General features: G+C 33.5%; 1 protein-coding gene across 1 annotated transcript in view; it reads left to right on the forward strand.

Moving 5' to 3' along the window:
- Positions 1-814: 814 nt before the first annotated feature.
- The window catches only part of LOC149776356 (pituitary tumor-transforming gene 1 protein-interacting protein-like), a 51,536-nt gene continuing 28,097 nt past the window's right edge, over positions 815-24,253 (forward strand). Inside the window, exons 1-4 of the mRNA XM_089942891.1 lie at positions 815-1,043; positions 6,914-6,969; positions 10,174-10,273; positions 18,794-18,899. Coding sequence (XP_089799017.1) covers positions 905-1,043; positions 6,914-6,969; positions 10,174-10,273; positions 18,794-18,899 — 401 coding nt within the window. The 5' untranslated portion in view covers positions 815-904. The remainder of the gene's footprint in view (positions 1,044-6,913; positions 6,970-10,173; positions 10,274-18,793; positions 18,900-24,253) is intronic.

A 24,253-nucleotide genomic window follows, 5' to 3' on the forward strand; every position in this document is an offset into this window, starting at 1 on the left:
GACAGTTAAGGTGCATATCATTCAGTAATCAGGATGAATAGAATTAGGTTAAAGAAAATTAGGATTAAATTTTTAAACAACCATTTATTTTTAATTAGAGCCAATGCACATACATGACCTATATGATTTTTACATTGACCTTGGTTTCAACCAATTATAACCTTTTGAGAGAGTGACGTATGTAAGGTGAAGCTGTTTGCATTTGAAACATGCACAGTGGAGAGAATGTTGGCATACCTCTATGCTTCTTTGATGCAATGTGGTTGACATTTCTTTGGATATTGTACTTATGGAAATTGTACATGAGCTGAGCATGCTGCTAACTAATGACTGCTCCCTTATGCTAAAAAAAATCAGCCTGAATTAGTCTAAAGTACAGTTATCTTTAGCACCTATTAAAATAGGGAAAATGAATTTTGCCCAGCTAGAAAATATGAGCTTAGTACATATATAAAATGTAAAAAAAAAGTTATTGGTTCTTTTTTGTACAATTTACCTCTGAAATCCAGGAAGTGAAAAAGACCAAGCGGAGCTAGCAGTTTTTGAAAGATGCACATCTGGAGTAAGGCCAAGCTGTATACTCTATAACCCATATTACACCCATCACTCATACAACAAAATAAAGGGAATTAAAGGTTCGTTGAACAATACCTAAGATATACAAGGTCCCTTGTAAATAGCCAGTATAACCATTCTAATGCAAAATACGAATTTGTTGAGCGCTACCGTAACTATTTTCCATTCGGCCGACCCCGGTTCGTACGAATTATATTTGGCGTTAGTCTGGTTCCCTAATTATTGTTCTCTCTTCCTTACACTGTGCTGAATGATAAAGAAAGTGGATGAACATTCTAGGTAGTGAAAGTACTAGTCATTCATTGCTGATAACAGAAACGAAATCAAGATGAAACTATTTTACATCTACGTGCTATTGATTTCCATAAGTCTTTCATGGGCGCGTACAACAAAATCAAGTCATACAACAGAACAATCGACTGTCCAAACGTCGACGATTCATGGAACCACCTTGTCTCCGGAAGAAGGTGGTACTTCTTCCTTCTTTCTTACGTAATGAAAGCAGCAATATCAGTAGGAAGATAATGTTTAGACCTTATGACTTTTTCTACCCATCGGCCCCCATGTATCTTTACAATAATGTAATACACGTTGATGTTTATGGACAAATGTACTGTAGTTTCTGATCTTTTAGGTTGTCCTACAATGTAAAACGATATTTTGTTTTGTTTTGGACGTAAGCATCATTTGATACGTCTTACATTTTAGGACTAATCTTTGGGTATTTAGAACGGGGGAGGTCATATAGTCATAATATGTAAGATATCTACCCTAATATTTATGTTTTGGGGACCCACAAAACATAAATATTAGAGTTGATGTCTTACATTATATGACTAGAGCCCGTATCGTTACTTACATTTTTCCAGTACACACTATATTATATAAGACACTAACAGATCATCGACACTAACGGATTATTTTCACATCTGTCACTGCATTTCCTGCCAGTTGCAAAGTTGACCAGAATAATTATGTAGCAGTCATTTACGTAGACGAACCAGTAGATCTCTGCCTTTTTTTCTTTTGAAATTACTGGTAGTGGATGCCAACAATACTTGGCATTATTTGAGCTGGAGTTTTCTGTCCAAGTAGTGTCAGACAATCGGCCACTCACAGGTAATTAATAATTTTATTTTGACCGACCTTTGTATGTAGATGGTAAGTAAAATCCGTCTTCTTTTGACCCATGGCATTAAATCCTTCCAAATACTCATCTTTTTAGTATGAATCCCTGTCAGAACATAACACATGTGTATCCATTGGTTGTTGACCTGAACAATTTTAATTGCTGATGCATGCTTGAAAGCAAGCAGGCTAATAGTCATTTTTAGAGCCAGAGGCTGAAAACTCTAGTACAAATAGTGCCAAGCATCATTGGTCTCTGCCACCAGTAATGTCAGAAAAAAAGGTAACAGACAACAAAAGTTTGACCAAGACACATCCAGTCAAATCTAGTGTCTTCCAAATGAAGTGGAATTTTATCCTCAGTCTGAAGAATTGCTGAAACCTCTAAACAATTGTCCAGGTAAAACATGTGAATAAAATATTATTTTATAAAATGCATTTTTCATACATGCCAAGTTTTCTGGAACCAAATCAGGGAGATTTGTGTTCAAAATCAGAGAGATTGGGTCCAAATCAGGGAGATTAGCGTAACGACTATTTTTCTCATAAGTTTAAGTGTGAAAGTACAGATCATACCACAACAAAGTAAAATAACTATAATGAATAATAGTTACTGAACTTTATTAATTTTGTTATATGTTATTTTCTTAATAAAAATAAAAGTCTTCACAAGAATCACTGTGGTTAAAAAAATAATGACACACTGGAACCTCAAACACTCAAACAAACTTAGTTTTTTTTTCAACATGTGTTGGTTGTCTTTCAGTCTTGTAGAGAAGCTCCTTTTGCAGCGATACACAAATCATTTGATGGTCTGAGCTCAAAACAGTCACACTTTGCATTTATCTTACACGATATTAGTGACGACACAGTTTTTCCACATAAATTTCTATGGTGTTCTGTCTGAATATAGTTCTCAATGGGAACGAATTACATCCGAGCTTTATTTCTCGAATTGACGGAAAAGGCAGAGAATATTCCGATTGTAATAACTTGATTGACGGATTACGGTAGTTGTGAACAGTGCATTAAATGTTGTTTTAGCTGGAAATACCTATGCTTGGCAGTTTTTTTTATTTCCGGGAGATCTTGTCGGCAAATCGGTAGATCAAAAGATGGGGTCAAAAATCAAAAGACTCCCGGACTATTCGGGAGATTTGGCATGTATGATTTTTTGGTAAGAGATATATAGTTGTTTATGTAAAATTTGAATAGAAATTTAAACATGTATATGAATGTACCAATGTGAATATGACAGTACTATATCAGTCTTGTCACAGCACCTGCCTTTGAGAGGAAAGATCTGGTATTTTTCTGTTGAAAAATTAATGTTAAGTTTATAAACCTTGAGATTTATTAAGGCAGAAAAGAATATAATCACTGCCAGTTTGTGAAAATATTTTCTCAGTTTGTATTTTGCAATAAGAAATATGTTTATTATTTTTCCTTTATTTCCAAGTTTTTTTAGCACTGAGAATTCGATTGACAACAACATTTTCAATCCTGTATGGTACGATACAGTCTGTTTAAAATGAGATACCCACAGCTCTACGTGATGATTTGACGGCGACCGCATAAGGGTTATGTTCAGGTGACCCATATCATTACCATAATTACTAATTTTATCAGCTAATTTGTCTTATATCTTCACATTTGGGAGATGGAATAGTGTGACTGAAGAAAAACAACGTGTGCTGAATGATTTGATTCACTTCAAAATTTCTGAAAGCTGTATTTGCAATGGCTAATTCAAAGGTCACCAGACTATGACCCCTAAGCGATCACTGTCAGAACTTCATGTAGGACAGTGGAGGCCATATTTTAATGAGATTATGGTACTATATAGCCAGTTTCATGCTGTTATGTTGTAAAACTCAACCCACTTACTGATACTCACTTTAGCTAAAATGAGCTGTTTTGGGGTAACCACCAAGTGTACACTTTCACCTGTACTCACATGATCTGGTACTGTCAATTGATATTGCTCTCTTGATAATTTTATTTAGTGAACAGTGTTCATCAAAAGGTAAAAATAAAATCATTTTCATTCCAATCATGCATAGTGTATCCCAAAAATGTCATAATTAAGCATGGTAACATCATTTATGCATGAAGTGATTCATTACTGTTGCAAGCACTGTATATTTTATTTATACATAAATTGTAAGCAAGAATACCAGTCATTGTGGTTAAGTCCAGCATAAATTTTTGTGTTTGGGGTTCCTGACTATGGGGCAAGGACACAAGTGCCACAGATTCAATGTCCCTAAAGTGAAATGAAATTTCTTTATTATAAATTGCAAAATCACAAAATTTTTCTTCTTACACCTCGTGATCAAATAAAATATGCCCCAGTATGAGAGAGTGAGGTGTCAGGATGATTGTAATCTGTGTTGTTTAATTGCCTGACAATTGTTCTCTTACTCATGTACAAGGGCAATTCTATATTCCATTATCAGTTAATGCCACGGAGTAACAATCCCTTCTAGTTTTAATTACGATATCCACTGTCCTAGGAATCACTTGGCTTTGCAGTGTTATTTGCATGCCAATATGTTAAAAGTTTGGTCAGGCCTTTCCAGCTAACACGTGTTTGAGGGCAAGATTTGGCAGACCAGATCAAAATAATGAAGCTATGAGCAGGAAAATGAGGAACCTGTCATGTGCCCCCTACGGAATTATGATCAGTGTCATTAAATGTAGTTAAAAGTACCTAATTCGTTTTAAATACTTTTAAAGAAATTAGCTACATTGACGATGATGACCTGAAAATTTACTGAGTTAAAGATAGGATAAAATTCACAATGCTGTGTGTAATGAATTATAGTGAAAAAGATAATGCTGAAGTATTTATCTGGCCTTGTCTCATGAAATTTTTTAAAATGTGCAAATTCGACTTATACTCCACTTCAACTTATAGGCGGCAAAAACAGTTTTTAAAAAAGCAGTTATGGCTGTTACTAGCAATTACCAGCATTTCAGTGTTGGTATGTGAGAAAGCTTGCCTGTAGCTTCTCTTGGGTTGGTGGTTCTTCCCACCCCTTTCCCAGGTTCATCCTCCACCACTTATACTGGCCGCCATGTATAGCCTATCTTGTGCTGAAAAATGGCATTAAAGCCAATAACAACAACAAAAACCAGCATTCCTTGTAAGTTTGTTGAATGCATAATGTGTTCGAGCAAAATGACAAACACTGTTTGCAATTTCCACTTTTATAAAACACAGCTATGCACTGCGATGTTTAGTTGTTAATGGCAAAACGTTAAGATGGTATAATCTCAGGGTTACTGCCAGGAACAGTATTTGGTCCAGTGTTATTTTCATTGCACAACAGTGATATATTAATGAATGTTGACTTCTGAGTCCTCATATCTGCTGATGCTTGTGAATGCTAAAGACCAGTGAAAACAATAAAAGATAGCATGAAATTACAACAAGGCATGGACAAACGTGGAGACTGGATAAGACGATGGGGGATTTTGTTGTTGTTGTTGTAGAGTTTAACGCCATTTTTCAGCACAGGATAGGCTATACGTGGCGGTCAGTATTAATGGTGGAGGAAGAACCCGGAAAACCTCCGGAAAAAACCACCAACCCACGAGAAGCTACTGGCACATACCCACATTAGCCGAATCCGAGACTCGAACCCATGCAGACAGAGGTGAGATGGCAGTGATCCGTAACGGAGAGCGCTTTAGACCACTCGGCCACTCGAGGCCCCAGACGATGGGGGAATGTTTCCACCAAAAGAAGAGTATTTCTGCAACATACAAGAAGAAAATCAAAATAAATAAACAGATCATACAATCTGGAAAGAAATTACATGCACACACTGTTCAAGTTTTAGGAGAACCATAATAACCTGATATAGAATGTGCACATTAGAGAGATATGTGGCAAAGCGATTCACACACTGGGCCTACATAGGAAAAATTTAGCATTGTGTTGCATCATGTCAAACAAATTAAATATAAAGACTTGTTGAGACATATTTTAGAAAATACTAGTAATACATGGGATCCACATAACATCTTGGAATATGATAACAGTTAAACACACCACGACAGGTACACATATGATAGAATGGACACTCACAAGTCCAGTTAGTTTCTAAACCCACTTTGAAATTGTAACTCACTATCACACTCTGTCATATCAAAATTAGATTTCTCAACTAACACTGCAGCAACACAACCTTTGCAAATATTATTAGTGCTGCAGAATATTAGCATGTAGGAACAACTGACATTTGTACAGTGCAGTATGAATGTGTTGCCACTCACATTTAACAGTGCAATTATTGATATGTAAAGTATCTGTATCAGTGAGATGCTTATTGAAATACTATGTAATAAAAAGCATAAAAGCTGCCTATTGTGATACAGTTGTCTGGTTCAGAGAAATTGCATCACTAACAAGTTGACCAATATTATATACTGGATCATTAATCCAAAATAAAGAGAAAAGAAACATACATCATCCATCTTTCTCAGCACTAAACTCAAAGGTTGTCAAGTAGTTTACCAGAATATAATAATACTGGAAATATGGCAGATTTTGTACAGACCCGTGATATCAGTCATGAACCAGGTATGATTCTGTTCAACTTTAATAAAAGTCTTTTGAGAGCAAATTCCATCATTAATGTATTCAAAAATCATTGACTGTGATGGCTTCACAATTTTATACTAGTGGCAAGTGTGACAAATCAAATAAAAAAAATGAAAAGTGATTTATCGAAACATAAATTGTAATTTTTACTATGTTGCTCATAATAAGTGCTTCATTTTGGATTATAAAATAATTTTGATAATTTTTCCTGTATGCAAAATTTTTGCTAACTGTTGGATGAATAATTGATATTTTACACATCATTTTTGGATATGTTTTTTGTCTAATCTTTATGTAACCGCTGAATGAGTTGTGAAGAAAAGTTATGGATCACGTCAAATTTGTGTTGTCCTCTCTTGAAAGTGTTGATAGGCCATTGGGCCAATCTGGTGCAATCCTGTGCTGAACCCAAGAACTATGTATTGCAAGAGTGAAAGGTATGAAAGGACGCACAGGTCATACTAGGTAAAGGTGAAATAGGTATCTAATGAAATTTTTTGTATTTTATTTTAAAAATTCCATTAGATTGTTAATTATCACTATGGCAATGTTAAAGAGATTTTTTTAAATATAGTTTAAATTGTTCTTTTTCTTCAGAATGTAGTATGCACAATGCAAGCTGTGATGTCTGTGTGGGTGTGGCTAAGGCTCAGGTAAGAGTACTGTAAACCATTGTAATTTGAACTTGAGTGATCATTAAATTTAAAGAAAAATACATTTTTATTTTTATTCTGACCTGAAGATTTCTCTGTGACAAGATTGTGCAATGTTATAGCCTTTCATTTTTATTTATTTTAAAATATACATAATTAATGACATGATTTTAAATAATATATTTTCTCCTCCCTCACAAATGAAATTTGTATGTGTGCAATGGAAGGATACTTAGATGTCTGATTTCTTCATCACATTCTAGACAGTTAATTGTTTTTGAACTGTTTGAGATAGCTTCTTTAAGTTTGAGGTTTAATACCATTTTCTCAGCACAGCTCAAGTGGTCTAGTGGTTAGAGTGTCCACCTCGGATACGGGAAGTCATGGGTTTGATCCCCAGCCAAGTCATGCCAAAGACTTACAAAAATGGTACTAACAGCTACCTTGCTTGGCACTCATCATTAAGAGGTTAGTGTTAGGACTGGTTGGCCTGGTGTCAGATAATCTGACTGGGTGGGACATTATGCTACATGTCTGCAGCATGATGCCCCAGTGTAGACATCACTATAAACTGTCGCTGCAGACATCGTAGCGATATGGCTGAAAAACTGCTTAAGCTGCATTAAAATCCAAATCACACAAACACATTACTCATATTGATTGCATGTGACAACTGTCTCCTTATTGGCTATACTGGTTATAGGCTGAAGAGCTTATGGGATGGTCTCTTCTCTGTGATTTTTCGTCCCTCTGTCCATTAGTACAAAAGTAATTGGAGGATTGCCTTGTAACTTTATACATACATTCATCTCATGATTGTGTCGGTTCTAAATGAAATGGGTAATGTTCAAAAATCCAGTATGGCCATCATATGCTTATGTTGAAAATTTCGTTACACCTACTCAAGAATGGAAAGTTATGTTGACATGGAGTAGGATTTGTTTGATGTTGACTTGGTTGTAAATGAAAATGGAGTCAGTCTGCTTGAAAATCTTGTTATCGCTATTTCTCCTGAACCAGATTTAATATTGTCATGGAGTTTTAAGTAAAAGACTCTTTTTGATGTCTAGTTGGTGCTAAATGCACTCTCTATGTCAATATCACTTTCTGCCAAATACCTTTATGAAGACACCGCCTTGGAGACATAAAAAAGGTCTTGCAGCTCCACAGCAAGATTTGTTTGAGGGCTAAACCACATGAGGAAAAGCTCTTTGAAAGTCACATACTCTTTTTAGTATTGCAAGATTTGAGGGGCCAGCAACATAAGTCCTGACCACAGCTCTAGGTCCAATGAAATTGGTTAGGATGCGTGCACACTAATGCTGACTGAGGAACCTTTTCACAGTTACATAATACCGAGTCAGCCACAACAGAGAGACAAGCAGTTCTGGGCCAAGGGAGAAAGTCTTATGATTCATGCACTGTTTTCCTCTTCACAGCATTCAAGTAGGTGCTCGACTAACCCTCTTTATAGAGGTTTGGTCTGGCATCATGGATGATGTTTGGTCCATTCCACTTTACAGGAGGGATACCAGATTCACTTACAGGATCATCCTTCTCTATCATGGACCCCATTTTATTTCCAGACTGGTTTATTTAAGGAAGGAGGTACACACCCTTTTGCAGTTAAGAGGATGGACAATTACCAAACTCAGGGTTTCTATCAATAGATCTTTTTTCTTTTTGAAAAAAGGTTTCAGCTCATCTTTGAACTTTTAGTGTTAATAAAAATTCTATTGGAGTAATACCTTATGATTGAGACTACCTCCATGATCAGGAATGCCATAAGGCCCTGTGACTGGGCAGTCGCCATAGATCTGTAGAATGTGTACATCCTTATTTTCTCAACTAAGAGGAAATTTCTCCAGTTTTATCTGCCAGGGGATATTTCAGTTTTAGGCTCTTCCATTTAGCCTTGCTTCCACCTACCGAACCTTAACAAGGGCTCACTTGAGGTCTTCATGGTTTCCGATCCTCCAATATTTTTTGATGACTTTTTGCTGCACAATATCCTCAGACATAATCACTATGCTGTCTCTTTCTTGGCTGATACTTACTCATCTAGGTCTAATCCTGAATTTCCTAACTAATCAAGGAAGGATTTGTGGCCCACCAAACAGGACCATTTAGATTCTTCCCATTATAGTGGGTAATATGACCAAGATTTTGTTGTCAGCTCACCAGTAAAACAAGTGTGATCCTGAAATTCATAGGATGATTCGAAGTCATACCAATTAATTGTTGTTTCACTTTTCTCATTTGTGCTTCAGATACCGCCAAACTTTTAATTTGACCTCCAGTTTTTTTTTTACCAAAGTTTGTTTTTCACTAAGTCTGACCTCCAGTTTTGACACTAATTAGATTTTTGACTCTCAGTCTTGTACCCCTAGGAATACACTGCAAGGAATACATATACTTAGCATATTCTCACACACTAGTAAATAAGTAAAACATGATTTTTTTCTTCTTTCTTTTAATCCAAAAATTTCTCCAAAAGTTGAATTTGGACCGATATGTTTCATAACATTCCATTTTGTTACTGCCTTGGCGTATGTGACAGATGTCAAACATCCAATTAAAGGATCTTAAATATCATTATAGTTATAACGCTCACAGTTACTTTGTGACAGATGCAACCATTTTTGTAAACAAAAGATAACATTTTGATAATTGTTTTCATTAATAATGAAATATGATGTTAATCTCATTAAAATCATAACACATTCATTGGGAATTTCCACACATTCCTTGCTACAGAAACCGTCAATGGATGGGTACAGTGACAAAGTATTGAAGTATGTGCCACCAGAAAAAGTGACTGTTGTATACTGGTCATACTGCAAACAGCTCTATTTCTAAGGCAATATATTACAAAATTTTGTGAATTTCTCTGCCCCCATCCCCCACAGGTTTAGGATTAGATGTGGCAAAAGACAGACAATAGAGGGCATCACAATATCAACTGCTAAAGCACTGAATAAGTTTGGTTTCATGTTTGTTTATACTTGCAGTGGGTGTGTAAGGAGAAGCAGCTTATTTTCTGATGAAAAAATTGTGACATATTTCTTTAATATTCTTTCGTCATCGAGAGTGAGTAGAAATATATAAGTTTTTCAAGGTCATCTTTTTATGCTTAAAGGTCATGGTTATTAAATGTCGTGGCTATTCATTACATTGTTTATACGGTAATTTCTTTTGTTTCAGTGCGTGTACTGTCAGACTGCAAAGACATGTAAATTGAAGAAATCCATCATCCCAACAGATGAATGTTCCTTGTCTGATGCCAGGTGGGGAGTTTGTTGGGGTAAGCAAGTATGGCAATTCCTCTTTAAACTGTGGTCCTGAGTCCCTGAAGCTCCTTAATAATGCACAGTTGATAACTGACTTAAATCCAACACCACTGCACCAAGTTCAGTCAGACTTAGTAGGAATATTTTCTAAATACATGGTCTATTAAAATTATGTCCGGCATGGCTCCCTTAACAATGGTGTGGCTTCTATAGCAAACAAAAATGTAAACATGTTTTCACTTTCTCCATAATGGTTTAGTCCATTTTGATTAAACTTGGTAGAAACATTTCTTAGGGCATGCTGTCAAAATTATGTCTGGGATGACTTGCTAGAAATGGTATAGTTCCACTGCAACTGGGTTGAAATTGGTCGATTTTGGAACAAACTTAATACTATAGTTTGTTCCACACAGAATTGCGAGTGTTATCCACATCTGATTTGTTTATTGAATTTTCAGCATCAGGATCTCAAAATATAAGATAATATATATCATCATACAGCACAATACCATTCATTCAACACATGGTGAAAAAGATATTCATCATTTGAAATCTTTTAAAGAAAATCCCATCTTCGTACAATTATCTAATCAGAAGGAATATCAATAACAAGATTGCTGTCATGGTTGCCACATATAGCTGCCAAGCCTCACAATCTTGGCGTGAATTTCACGACTTTTTCAGCGATTCACGGATTTACGCCACAAGCCAAAAATTCATGAATTCTCCAATTCTCAATATTTTAAATCTTTAATAAAATAACCGATTTCCTGTTAAGCACTAGTCGTGATATTGGCAGTTGCCAAAACAGTCCGGTGGCGATATTAGTAGATGTACAGCTGATTGGTACAGTTGGCCTGGTAGCAAGCATTTTAGCCTATTTTAATTTATATGTATAACAGTAGTTTTACAAATGCTTTTGAGAGAAACTGGGGCATAACCGGAATTTTGCTCCGCGCATGCGTCACCAACACTTATTTGAGTTACCATTCGGCATTGCATGTAAGGTCTTGAAAATGGCCTCACCACCAAGGAAAAAGAGATGTATTGCTAAAAAAGTGAAGTTTAATTTGGAATATATAAAAAATTGGCCTTGCATTCTGCCATTAAAAATTGATATACATCATGCTTTTTGCACACAGTGTGCCACAAATTTTAGCGGGGGCCCCGAGTGGCCGAGTGGTCTAAAGCGCTCTTCGTTACGGATCACTGCCATCTCACCTCTGTCTGCGGCGGTTCGAGTCAAAGATTCAGCCAATGTGGGCATGTGAGAAAGCTTGCCAGTAGCTTCTCGTGGGTCGGTGGTTCTTTCCGGGGTTTTTCGGGTTCTTCCTCCACCATTAATACTGGCCGCCATGTATAGCCTATCATGCTGAAAAATGGCGTTAAACCCCACAACAACAACAAATTTTAGCATTGGGCATGATGGCAGAGACGATGTGAGGAAGCACATTGGTTGCAAAAAAGACACTTAGAAGTTGGGAAAATTAAGAATTTGCAGATTTCCGCTCTGGAATATTTTAAACCATCTGCGGAAGACCTGCAAGCTACCAACGCTGAAGCATTATTTGTGAGTTTTCTTGTTGAACACAATCTACCTTTATCAGCTGGAAACTGTGCTAAACATTTGTTCAGACAAATGTTCCCAGACTCGAAGATCACTTCCAAATTTTCCTGTGTAAAAACCAAAAGTGCTGCAGCTTCTATGCATTCCTCACAGCAACAGTGACAGTGAAAGAGTATTTTCTCTAGTGAGGAAAAATAAGACAGACTTTAGGGCCTCCTTAGCTGCAGAAAATTTGTCAGCAATTTTAGTCATCAAGATCAACCAGCAGGCAAGTAGTCTGAACTGTTTAGAAAACAAATCTATGATCAAGCAATTGAGGAAGTTCAAGTCTGCCACAGTATCATGTCTTGATAAATAACCACAAAAACAAGTGAAGTTTATGAATACCATAATAAATAGAAATGCAGATATATTTCTGCATATATGTAGTGTGTTAGTTTTATATTGCGATCTTGATATAGTGTAGTATTGACGGTCAGAGTGGATGGCGTTATTGTCATGGTATTTTTCATTAATTCATGTCCAAATTCACTAATTTTTATCCCTATATTCACTAATTGCAAGCCTGGAGGGTTGGCAGCTATGTTGCCATATTGAATGTCAGATCAGTACCATTTTTATTTAGCACCAACTGGACAGGAGGTCTTTCAGTGAAAACCATATCTTAATAGGACCTTCCATTCAGGAATAGGGATAAGAAGAATTTCAAGATCTGCATAATCGGATTTAAGGCTATCGTGTATTCATGACAAGCTGTTAATTGGTTACTTTATTGTTGTAATCATAATGGGATTTAAGGCTATCGTGTATTCATGACAAGCTGTTAATTGGTTACTTTATTGTTGTAATCATAATGGGATTTAAGGCTATCATGTATTCATGACAAGCTGTTAACTGGTTACTTGATTGTTGTGGAGAGTTTAGGCCAAATGCAGGTACTTTAAGTAATAAAGGGATCAAATGTGGTTGTGTTGGCTCTTCTGTCTTTGATTATAAAAACCTGCCTACCTTTGGCCAAGTTAAGATTGGCTAAAACGCTTGCATAAGTATTTTTGTTGTTGTTGTCTTGTTTAACTGCTATTGCATTATTCCAGATGTTTAAAGTTAAACTTGAACGAATAATTCAGCTTACTCTAGTATAATAAAACACAGGTTAAACAAATTATGCAGCTCATACGAATAATGTTAAAAATTGTAAACAGAAACTGAAAATGTATAAACCAAGAGTTGAACACTGTTGATATACTTATTAAGAATGACATTGTTAGAGCAAATAGACAATGGCTGACCTTGGGTCCTGGAGAGAAACACTGTGTGAAATTTACCGAGATCCAGATAATCACACAAGTCTCTTAATTGTCTTTATCTTTATCATTTTCATACAAGCGCCTTTATGAAGTTTCTCTATTAAGTTCCCCTTTCAAGTTTCCATCTCATCTCTGTCGTTTCTCTGACATGCATCCATAGACATATGATATCGCATACAAACACCCACTTCCCTTACATACAGAATATGATTGGCTAACTCTTACTAAATGAAGGACAGGCCCCTTTCCCCCACAGACCATACCATAAGTAAATGGTGCTGAAACGTTAAACAGAATAAAACCCAGTTACCCACGTTTGTCATGATGCTGACCCAGTTACCCACATTTGTCATGATGCTGACCCAGTTACCCACATTTGTCATGATGCTGACCCAGTTACCCAAATTTGTTATGATGCTGACCAAGTTACCCAGATTTATCAATTCCTTCCAGAATCCCAAAAGCTGTCCCTGATATTGATATGTTTTTCAAATTCTCAGCCCCCATCTTGGTAAATAGAAACCTGATACTGACTGTGTTACTTCCAGTCCATTTAGCCTTATATTTTTGTTTAACCTTTTCCCACACCACATTCCTTTTGGTCATATAAGAATAACATACTAAATCCAGTCATAATGAGAGGTAAAATACATTCACTAAAGGACACAATAACAAGTTAAACAAGGTATGCACACTAAAGCATCAATTCAGTAAGTCTCACAGGTATAGATAAGGGAAAAGGTTGATGTTCTAATGGCATAAACCTTGGACGCATTTAGAAAATTTGGTTGATGTTGCAGCCTTATTGGGCATGGCACAGGAGAATCATGTTGACTAAATGGCATGAATGAGTAATTATCTTGGATTATCTTAATCTCCTATCTAAGAAGAGGTAAGAACATGTATTATTTGAGTGTTATGGCTTTGAGTTAGGTGTCAGGAAGTGTATATAACATTAATATTTTAAGGATAGCACAAACCATGAAAGCATATTAGCACTGGTGCATTACATTTTGGCTGGTTCTGAATCATCACAGGCTGAATTGATAGCTCATTGGAACCTCTATAACTAGAAGGCATTGTGGAGAACACTGTTCATTGTTGTTTGCAGTCTTCGTGACTTCCTTGGATCGATCTTTAGTATTTTATAGTTCTTCTGTTAGGTCTTGACTTTTAAATCATTCAATTCCTCACTTTAATGGTCATTATCCAAGTTCATTGACTAAATTTTATCTTTCATCTCTTTTGTTTTGGTTTCAGTTTATCTGTCCATTTCCTTTATCACTTTATCTTTCTCAGACAGTTGGGATACAATTTTAGATACCAAGACACAAAGTTCTTTTAAATTCTTTATCAAATATGTGACCAGTGTGTTATGTATTAATTGTTTGTCTGATGTTTTAATTTTTTTATTTTATTCCATTACATGCTATTGTAATGTAGTATTGTTTATTGGACTTGATTTTGAATTATATTCAGTTCTGTTTGACCTGACATTTTTTTATATTTTCATTGGTAAACACCTAATAATAGAAACACTGTCTAGTTTCTGACCTTGATTCAGAACCAGTGACAGTAAACAACTTTTGTTAATTTTTTATTATTCTTTCTCAGTAAGAATTATTAATTTAACTCAAGGCCATACCAGGAGTACATGTTTCGAAAAATGTGTTTGTTGTTACAAACTTATAAATTTTCTAGAAGGTTCACCCCCATTCGGAAATTGATTTGCTCCTAGACTTGTTACTAATGTATTGAGAAAGAATAGCCAGTAGTGCCTTAACACTTGAGAAGTCGAGTTTTATGTTGTGACCAGTTTGTGCTAATAATTTTATTTCTTCAAATTATTGAATTTCAAGTGATTATTTTCCCTGGAAATACTATTGCTCTTAATTAATTCTTGGACAAGGACATTTATCAAAATTTATACAGAATTTAAACACTGGAATAATATTTTCTGTGATTCAACATGAGGCTGTTGACAGTGCAGCACTTCATTGACTATTAATGATGTCATCACCTTCCATTTTGGATTTTCATTGGAACTCAAACTCAGTTTCATTTAAGACTTTTTATTACTAGGACTTCAATTTTTTTATTCTTGGATTATTTTTGGGTTTGATTAGTAAAACTGTAAGTTCTTTTTTCTCTCATTGTTTTCACTTTTATTCTTGGTAAATAAATTGTTTGTTAAATTTTACAAAGTTTGTTGTCTTCAATTTTTTTCCTGTTACTTTTTGTAAGAGCCTAGACTCAAAACATCTGTGCCTCACCTAGCAGTGTTGTGGCTTCCATATCAACCATATGGGAACATGTTTCTCCACAACATCTCACCGTACCTGCCATAGCACAACATGCCACACAAAAAACACAAACCCCACAACAGAGCCATGTTCCAAGAAATGTGATTTTCTGTAATCTTCAAGGGAAAAATACATATTTGACCATCACTATACATGTTTGAAGCATGTAGTCTGTCTCAACAATAAACAGTGTGCTTAGAGCCCATGTAAAACTATCCTCTGGGCAGTTTATACAGCTGATTATGATGGAGTCAGTTAAAAGTTACGGTGGTAAGAGATAGGAAACCACCATTTGACAGGTTACTTAATGGTTTGAGAATATTTAGATTGATGCTATGCCTTGTCATGTTATTTGAACACTGCTGTAGGACAGCCCATTTGACTAATTTGCATAGGTAAGGTAAGCTAAGTGGAAAAACCCCATTCATTTCATTTACAGTATATCTTTGATTATCCGGCACCTGATTAACCGTCAGTCCCTGTTAACCGTCAGGTCACTTCACGACACAGTATTAAAACAGGTACATGTACAAATGTAGATAATATGATTTTTTGATGACCCAGTCTATTGTATGATATTTTTAATGTACATATTCTATTCGCCATCTATTCTCATATCTGTCATGGTCTCGGTCCCACACCCTGACGGATAATCAAAGTTCTACTTTGCATGTAGGTATAATAACATAAATGCATATTGAAAAATAAAAGTTATAACATATCATTGCCTTGAATAAGAATGTTTGAGCTATTATATTAAAGATTATGGCAAGTGTGTGATCAGCAGCAATGCTTCTTTGACAGTGAAGCACAACAGCAAGGAGGAGCACTGTATTGTTTGCACACACTGCAAACACCATATCAACATTAGTCATTCTGGAGTGTGTGAGATCTATTGCCATTGTAGCACATTTAGCATGTTGGCCACTCAAAAAGATCATTTTCTATGCTCAGAAAAACTCAATGAGATTTTTGAGGAAGTTTGAACAACAGTACCATACAGTCTCAGGTGAGTTCCAAGATAAACATAAATGGCATTTGTATTACCTACAAACCCTTCCCTGACCTATTTGACAGAGTAAAGACAGTAGATAATTAAGAAATACTCCACTGTCCTATGGATTTTAGAGACAAAAACTTGATGTATATTTTTTTTATTTTAGTGTCTGTGTGGTTGTATTTATGTGAGTGATGCTATTGGACAATTCCATAATAAGTCTAGCCATTATTTTTGGTTTGTAAGTATATTACATGCTTCAAAGAAAACATTGTTATTTTCTATTTTTATTATCAGATTTGTTTGTGTCCAGTTATTTTTTATTATAGGCTTATATGAAAAGATAACTTATTTTTAAATGGAAGTTGTTGTTTAGGTCAAACGTTCTGATCACCTTTAGGACCTCAAAATGTACTAAATCCCCCAAACTCGCCAACATTGTCTGGAATATGGCAGGTATGTCACACCCAAGATTTGGTCAAACTTGATGGGAATGTTCCTTAGTACATGCTGTATAAAATTGTATTCATGATGGATCTCATATCAGTGACTTGGCTTTCTTAGCAACCTAATAGAAAACCTATATTTGGACTTTGCACACATGGGAAGAGTATTTCATGCAGCATTCTCAGTGAAAGGTGTGTCTAACATGGCTTCCCTAGCAATGATGTGGCTTCCATAGCAACCATATCCAAAGCATGCTTTAACTTCTTTATAACCTTTGAGCAAATTTGGATTAAATATGGTATCAGTGTTTCAAAGGTATGATCTGTCACACTTGTTTTTAGGGTGGCTTCCTTAGCAATGTTGTAGCTTTCATAGCAGCTGGATTGAAAACCTATAGTGAGTCTTTTCTCCCATTGGAGATGGTTGTTATTGCTTAAATATGAAAAACAAGATTCCCTCAAATGAACTCATGCCACGTGCCAAAAGAATTTCCAGGAATTCAAGATAAGACCGTTTCTTCCCTTTAACTACTGAATGTTAAAACTATTTCTTCTATTCTCCAGCAACCACATTTTCAAAGTAGCTGCTTTGGTGAACATATAGGACATCAGACTGGTATCCTTTTGATTTTGATTTGAATTCTTCTGGTGGAAATCCCAGACTGGTATCCTTTTGATTTTGATTTGAAGTCTTCTGGTGGAAATCCCATGTTGATATGGCTGTCCATTTTGGAGGAATAATGATAATGAGTTTCATGATGGCTGCGATGGTGGTCATGTTATTAAGACCATCTGTTCAGATGGAGTAGTGAAATCAAGATTTTCAGAATGGCTGCAGTAGCATCCCATATTGGATGTCTGAGTGGCGCTGTTTTCTATTTAGGACCAGCTAGACCATGAGATGAATGTGTGCATGAAGTTTAATGGCAATCTTCCACATAGTTAAGGAGGAAAAGCAATAACAAACTTGGACAACAGACCATCCCATAAGCTCTCTTGGGTCTATGACCAGTAGAGCTAAAAGAAAAACTTTCATAGAACGACTTTCTCTCCCAAACTGCTTGACCCTATGAGACCAAATTTGACAGACCATGTCCAGTCCTAGCACAAACATCTTTCACATTCATACAAAATATGCCTATGTGCAATATAGTAGAGCTGAAATTGCTCAGATTGGAAAGTAACAGTTATGCCAAGTACAACCATTTGCAAACAAAAAGTTGGGAAATTATACTAACAAGGGTATCTTTCAGTCCTGTGAGACAGACATTTTGATGTGAACTTCATCAAGAAACTGTTTGGTGATGTAGCACCTTTTGAAAATCTTGAACATTTTGAGATAGTGTGGTTTATATAACATTTTCACCATATGTTTTAAGGATTTTACATGTGTAATCATTATGTTCTATTTTACTTACATTTTACAGAATTTTATCATCTTTACATTTTTTATTTTATCTTTTCTTCTTTGGTGACATTACTTGGGAAGGTTTTATCTTCATTAACTTTTTGTGCAATTCTTTATTCTTAGTTTTGGAACTTTACCTTTGGTTGATACTGTATAACCTCTATTGTGCTGATGTGCTGTATATATTGCCACTATCGTGTTGAAGTATTGTAGAAATCTACTGCATACATAAAATACAGTTAAACCCAAGGCGCTTGCCTTATTACTACATTTGTGTTTTACACCAAAAAATGCCAGGTGAGTGATATTAAGCCCACTTGAGCCTTTTTTTCTGTAGGGAATGCAGTCTGAACATATTCTACATTATTATTATCTGTTGTTACAACCTCCAAAAAGTTTGGCTTCTAAATTCTATCCACTTCTTTTCCATGTAGACTTGAATGAAATAATGAGGACTTGAAAAGTTTTTTTTTTTTACAAATTGATTCTTGTTTTGTACATTACAGTTAACTATGAGGCCCTGATAATCGCTGTCAGCGTAGTTGCAGGTGTGATCATTCTTGGAATCACTATTTGCTGCTGTTGCTGCTGCCGTGGAAAAGGCAAAGAGAGGTAAGTATAATCTAGACAGCTTACAGATGATAGGTAACAGCTTTGATTGGCCAGGTAAATTGGATGCTTTGGAATATAATTGGATTGAATCTCATATCCAGATGATGTTCTTATTATTTAAAATCTTCCCTATTGTGATAGAGAGTAAAAAATCTTGTACATAAAAAGTGAATAACTAACTGCAAAAGTAAATCTAAGTCAAACAAAACTTTATTATTACATAATGTACATAATGTAATCTTCAGAAACAATTCTAACAATCTCTAATTTCTTGCCTTTACCATGTACACTAGTGTTGAGATTTTTGGTAATAGTCCATCATTATTGGAGCCCGCGGTGGCCAACTGTTCGAAAGTGCACTTCTTTGCCGATCACTGCCATCTCACCCCTGTCTGCATGGGTTTGAGTCTTGAGCTTGGCCAATGTGTCTGAGTGAGAAAGCTGGTCAGTGGTTCTTATAGTGGCTTTCCTGGGTTCTTCCTCCATTAGTTATACTGGCCACCAAGCCTATCATGCACTGAGAAATGGTGTTGAGCCCCCAAAAGAACAACAACAACACAACCTAATTGAATAAGAGTGTTGGTTAATCTGAGGCAAGTTGGTTGGCTTTAACATTATTCGCAGGCTGTTGTGTGTTCTGAGACTTTAACTGCACTTTTACATGTAAAGGGGTAAAATGTTGTTTACAATATTCCATTGGAAATTTCTTAACTTTGAAAAAATCTTTTCAGTGTTTGAACAGTGTAGAGTTGGAGATGAATTGGCTACCATATATACTTACTTATAAGTTGGGTCCAACTGCAAACAACTCGGACAAAGATCATGCACCAGCAGAATGGGTCTGTGGTGTTTGTTCTACTGATTAGTGCTCATAAATTGCGTGGACTTTAATATGCCGGAACATTATGTGACTGTTGTACATGGCATATGCAGTTTACAGTTGGGTCTATATCAATAAGTATAAGTATATATCAATAAGTATAAGTATATCAATAAGTATAAGTATATATCAATAAGTATAAGTATATATCAATAAGTATATGTATATATCAATAAGTATATGTATATATCAATAAGTATAAGTATATATCAATAAGTATAAGTATATCAATAAGTATAAGTATATCAATAAGTATATGTATATATCAATAAGTATAAGTATATATCAATAAGTATATGTATATATCAATAAGTATAAGTATATATCAATAAGTATAAGTATATATCAATAAGTATAAGTATATCAATAAGTATATGTATATATCAATAAGTATAAGTATATCAATAAGTATAAGTATATATCAATAAGTATAAGTATATATCAATAAGTATATGTATATATCAATAAGTATAAGTATATATCAATAAGTATAAGTATATATCAATAAGTATATGTATATATCAATAAGTATAAGTATATATCAATAAGTATAAGTATATATCAATAAGTATATGTATATATCAATAAGTATATGTATATATCAATAAGTATAAGTATATATCAATAAGTATAAATATATATCAATAAGTATAAGTATATCAATAAGTATAAGTATATATCAATAAGTATAAGTATATATCAATAAGTATAAGTATATCAATAAGTATAAGTATATCAATAAGTATAAGTATATATCAATAAGTATAAGTATATATCAATAAGTATATGTATATCAATAAGTATATGTATATATCAATAAGTATAAGTATATATCAATAAGTATAAGTATATCAATAAGTATATGTATATATCAATAAGTATAAGTATATCAATAAGTATAAGTATATATCAATAAGTATAAGTATATATCAATAAGTATAAGTATATCAATAAGTATAAGTATATCAATAAGTATAAGTATATATCAATAAGTATAAGTATATATCAATAAGTATAAGTATATATCAATAAGTATAAGTATATATCAATAAGTATAAGTATATATCAATAAGTATAAGTATATATCAATAAGTATAAGTATATCAATAAGTATAAGTATATCAATAAGTATAAGTATATATCAATAAGTATATGTATATATCAATAAGTATAAGTATATATCAATAAGTATAAGTATATATCAATAAGTATAAGTATATCAATAAGTATATGTATATATCAATAAGTATATGTATATATCAATAAGTATAAGTATATATCAATAAGTATATGTATATATCAATAAGTATAAGTATATATCAATAAGTATAAGTATATATCAATAAGTATAAGTATATATCAATAAGTATAAGTATATCAATAAGTATATGTATATATCAATAAGTATAAGTATATATCAATAAGTATAAGTATATCAATAAGTATAAGTATATCAATAAGTATAAGTATATATCAATAAGTATAAGTATATCAATAAGTATAAGTATATATCAATAAGTATAAGTATATATCAATAAGTATAAGTATATATCAATAAGTATAAGTATATATCAATAAGTATAAGTATATCAATAAGTATAAGTATATCAATAAGTATAAGTATATCAATAAGTATAAGTATATATCAATAAGTATAAGTATATCAATAAGTATATGTATATATCAATAAGTATATGTATATATCAATAAGTATAAGTATATATCAATAAGTATATGTATATATCAATAAGTATAAGTATATATCAATAAGTATAAGTATATATCAATAAGTATAAGTATATCAATAAGTATAAGTATATCAATAAGTATATGTATATATCAATAAGTATAAGTATATATCAATAAGTATATGTATATATCAATAAGTATATGTATATATCAATAAGTATAAGTATATCAATAAGTATATGTATATATCAATAAGTATAAGTATATCAATAAGTATATGTATATATCAATAAGTATAAGTATATATCAATAAGTATAAGTATATATCAATAAGTATATGTATATATCAATAAGTATAAGTATATATCAATAAGTATATGTATATATCAATAAGTATAAGTATATATCAATAAGTATAAGTATATATCAATAAGTATAAGTATATATCAATAAGTATAAGTATATCAATAAGTATAAGTATATCAATAAGTATATGTATATATCAATAAGTATAAGTATATCAATAAGTATATGTATATATCAATAAGTATAAGTATATATCAATAAGTATAAGTATATATCAATAAGTATATGTATATATCAATAAGTATAAGTATATATCAATAAGTATAAGTATATCAATAAGTATAAGTATATCAATAAGTATATGTATATATCAATAAGTATATGTATATATCAATAAGTATAAGTATATATCAGTAAGTATATGTATATATCAATAAGTATAAGTATATATCAATAAGTATAAGTATATCAATAAGTATATGTATATATCAATAAGTATAAGTATATATCAATAAGTATATGTATATATCAATAAGTATATGTATATATCAATAAGTATAAGTATATATCAATAAGTATAAGTATATATCAATAAGTATAAGTATATCAATAAGTATATGTATATATCAATAAGTATATGTATATATCAATAAGTATAAGTATATATCAATAAGTATAAGTATATCAATAAGTATATGTATATATCAATAAGTATAAGTATATATCAATAAGTATATGTGGTACTTTCTTAAATTTCTTATCCATAAGTATTAAATTCATGCTCGCAGAATGTTAGCATTTACATAGTTGAAGTAGTAAATTAGAAGGTGAGAAAGAGACATGAAAATATAGATATACACAGAGAACAACAGACATTATTTAGTTGATGTATGGCATAGAAACACATGAAGGTCATTTAGTGCTGTGAAAGTTGTTTAATGCTGAGACAAATGGGACACACAGTGGTAGCTGTGTGATCTGATAGCATAATAGAAATGTAGGAAAAACCCACTATAATGCAGTAGCTCAGGTCCACATAATTGCAGACCATGTTGAAGTAGTGAAAATTAAAAAACAGTTTTGATGAGTGCATGTAGGAATGGGTGGAATAAACAGAAAGCATGTCAAACATTGATTACTAAATGTACTGCCAGCCAGTTTGTATAATAATCAGGATTAAGATTGCCCTGTGCTTGATGAAAATTAATTATTGCTATATAAGGACATTAATTATGAACAGTGAGCAAAACATTTCTGAAATTAAGTGACAGGAAATATGGGACATCAGGTTAAATATTGAATAGCAACAGGAAATATGGGACACTAGTGACTAAATTTTGAGTAGTGACAGGAAATGTGGGACATCAGACCTAATACTGAGTAGTGACAGGAAATATTGGGACATCAGACTGAACATTTAGTAATGACGGGAAATATGGGGACATCAGACTTAATATTGAGTTGTGACAGGAGATATGGGGACATCAGACTTAATATTGAGTAGTGACAGGAAATATGGGGACATTAGACTTAATATTGAGTAGTTGCAGGACATATGGGGACATCAGACTTAATGTTTAGTAACAGGAAATACAGGGACTTCAAAGACCAAATATATGGAGCCGTCATGTAACAATGCTGTATCTAATTTGTTTTATAGTGAAGTGTGTTATGGCAGCATTCCCCAAAATACATACATGCATGCATGCCTACCTACCTACCCACCCACCCATCCACCCACTTACCTACCTACCTACCTACCTACCTGCCTACACTGTGACACTGACCCTTATTTAAAGCAGAGATCACTGTCATATTTCTTGCATATCCCTTTTTATAAAATTTCAGTTTCTGATATTACTGTATATGACAACTGTTACCCTGTTAAAATATGAAATCTTACCAGAAACAACAAGTTCTTTTCTGATTTAAATTTATCTTTGTGGCCATCAAAAGTTAGTTCCAGAATTATATATTTATGTATACACACAAGTAAAAAAACATGATTATATAATTCTGACCCTTCACCCCAGCCCAGCCCATTCCATCTTTTTAATTATTGAACAGCCATTCATTGTATGAATTTTTGTGTGGATTCTTGAATAACCTTCTTTAAAGCAAATTGCATTTATTGTCTTGTAGTATGGGCCAAATAAAATTGGTGATAATGCTTCAAATAATGTAAAATACTCTGATGCAAGTTGTAAGGAGTAGACATTATCATTGAAAGCCAATTTGTGGCAGTTTTTCAATCTTTTCCAGCCACTGGGTATCTGTTATTACTCCTGTCTTAGTTCCACTGATCATAGAAGAGATGAACTTCTGGGATGCCTGTTGTCCATTGTCTGTCCATTAGCAAGTTTTCACTGTTTCTCCTAAACTACTTGGAGGAATGGCCTGCAACATTTCATATACATTCATCTGAATGTCTGCTTGGTCCTCAGTAAAACATTTTACATGCAGAAATCAATTTCATTCC

This window comes from Sinohyriopsis cumingii, chromosome 18 (assembly GCF_028554795.1).
Source record: "Sinohyriopsis cumingii isolate HCF-2022 chromosome 18, ASM2855479v2, whole genome shotgun sequence".
In the NCBI taxonomy this organism is placed as follows: domain Eukaryota; kingdom Metazoa; phylum Mollusca; class Bivalvia; order Unionida; family Unionidae; genus Sinohyriopsis; species Sinohyriopsis cumingii.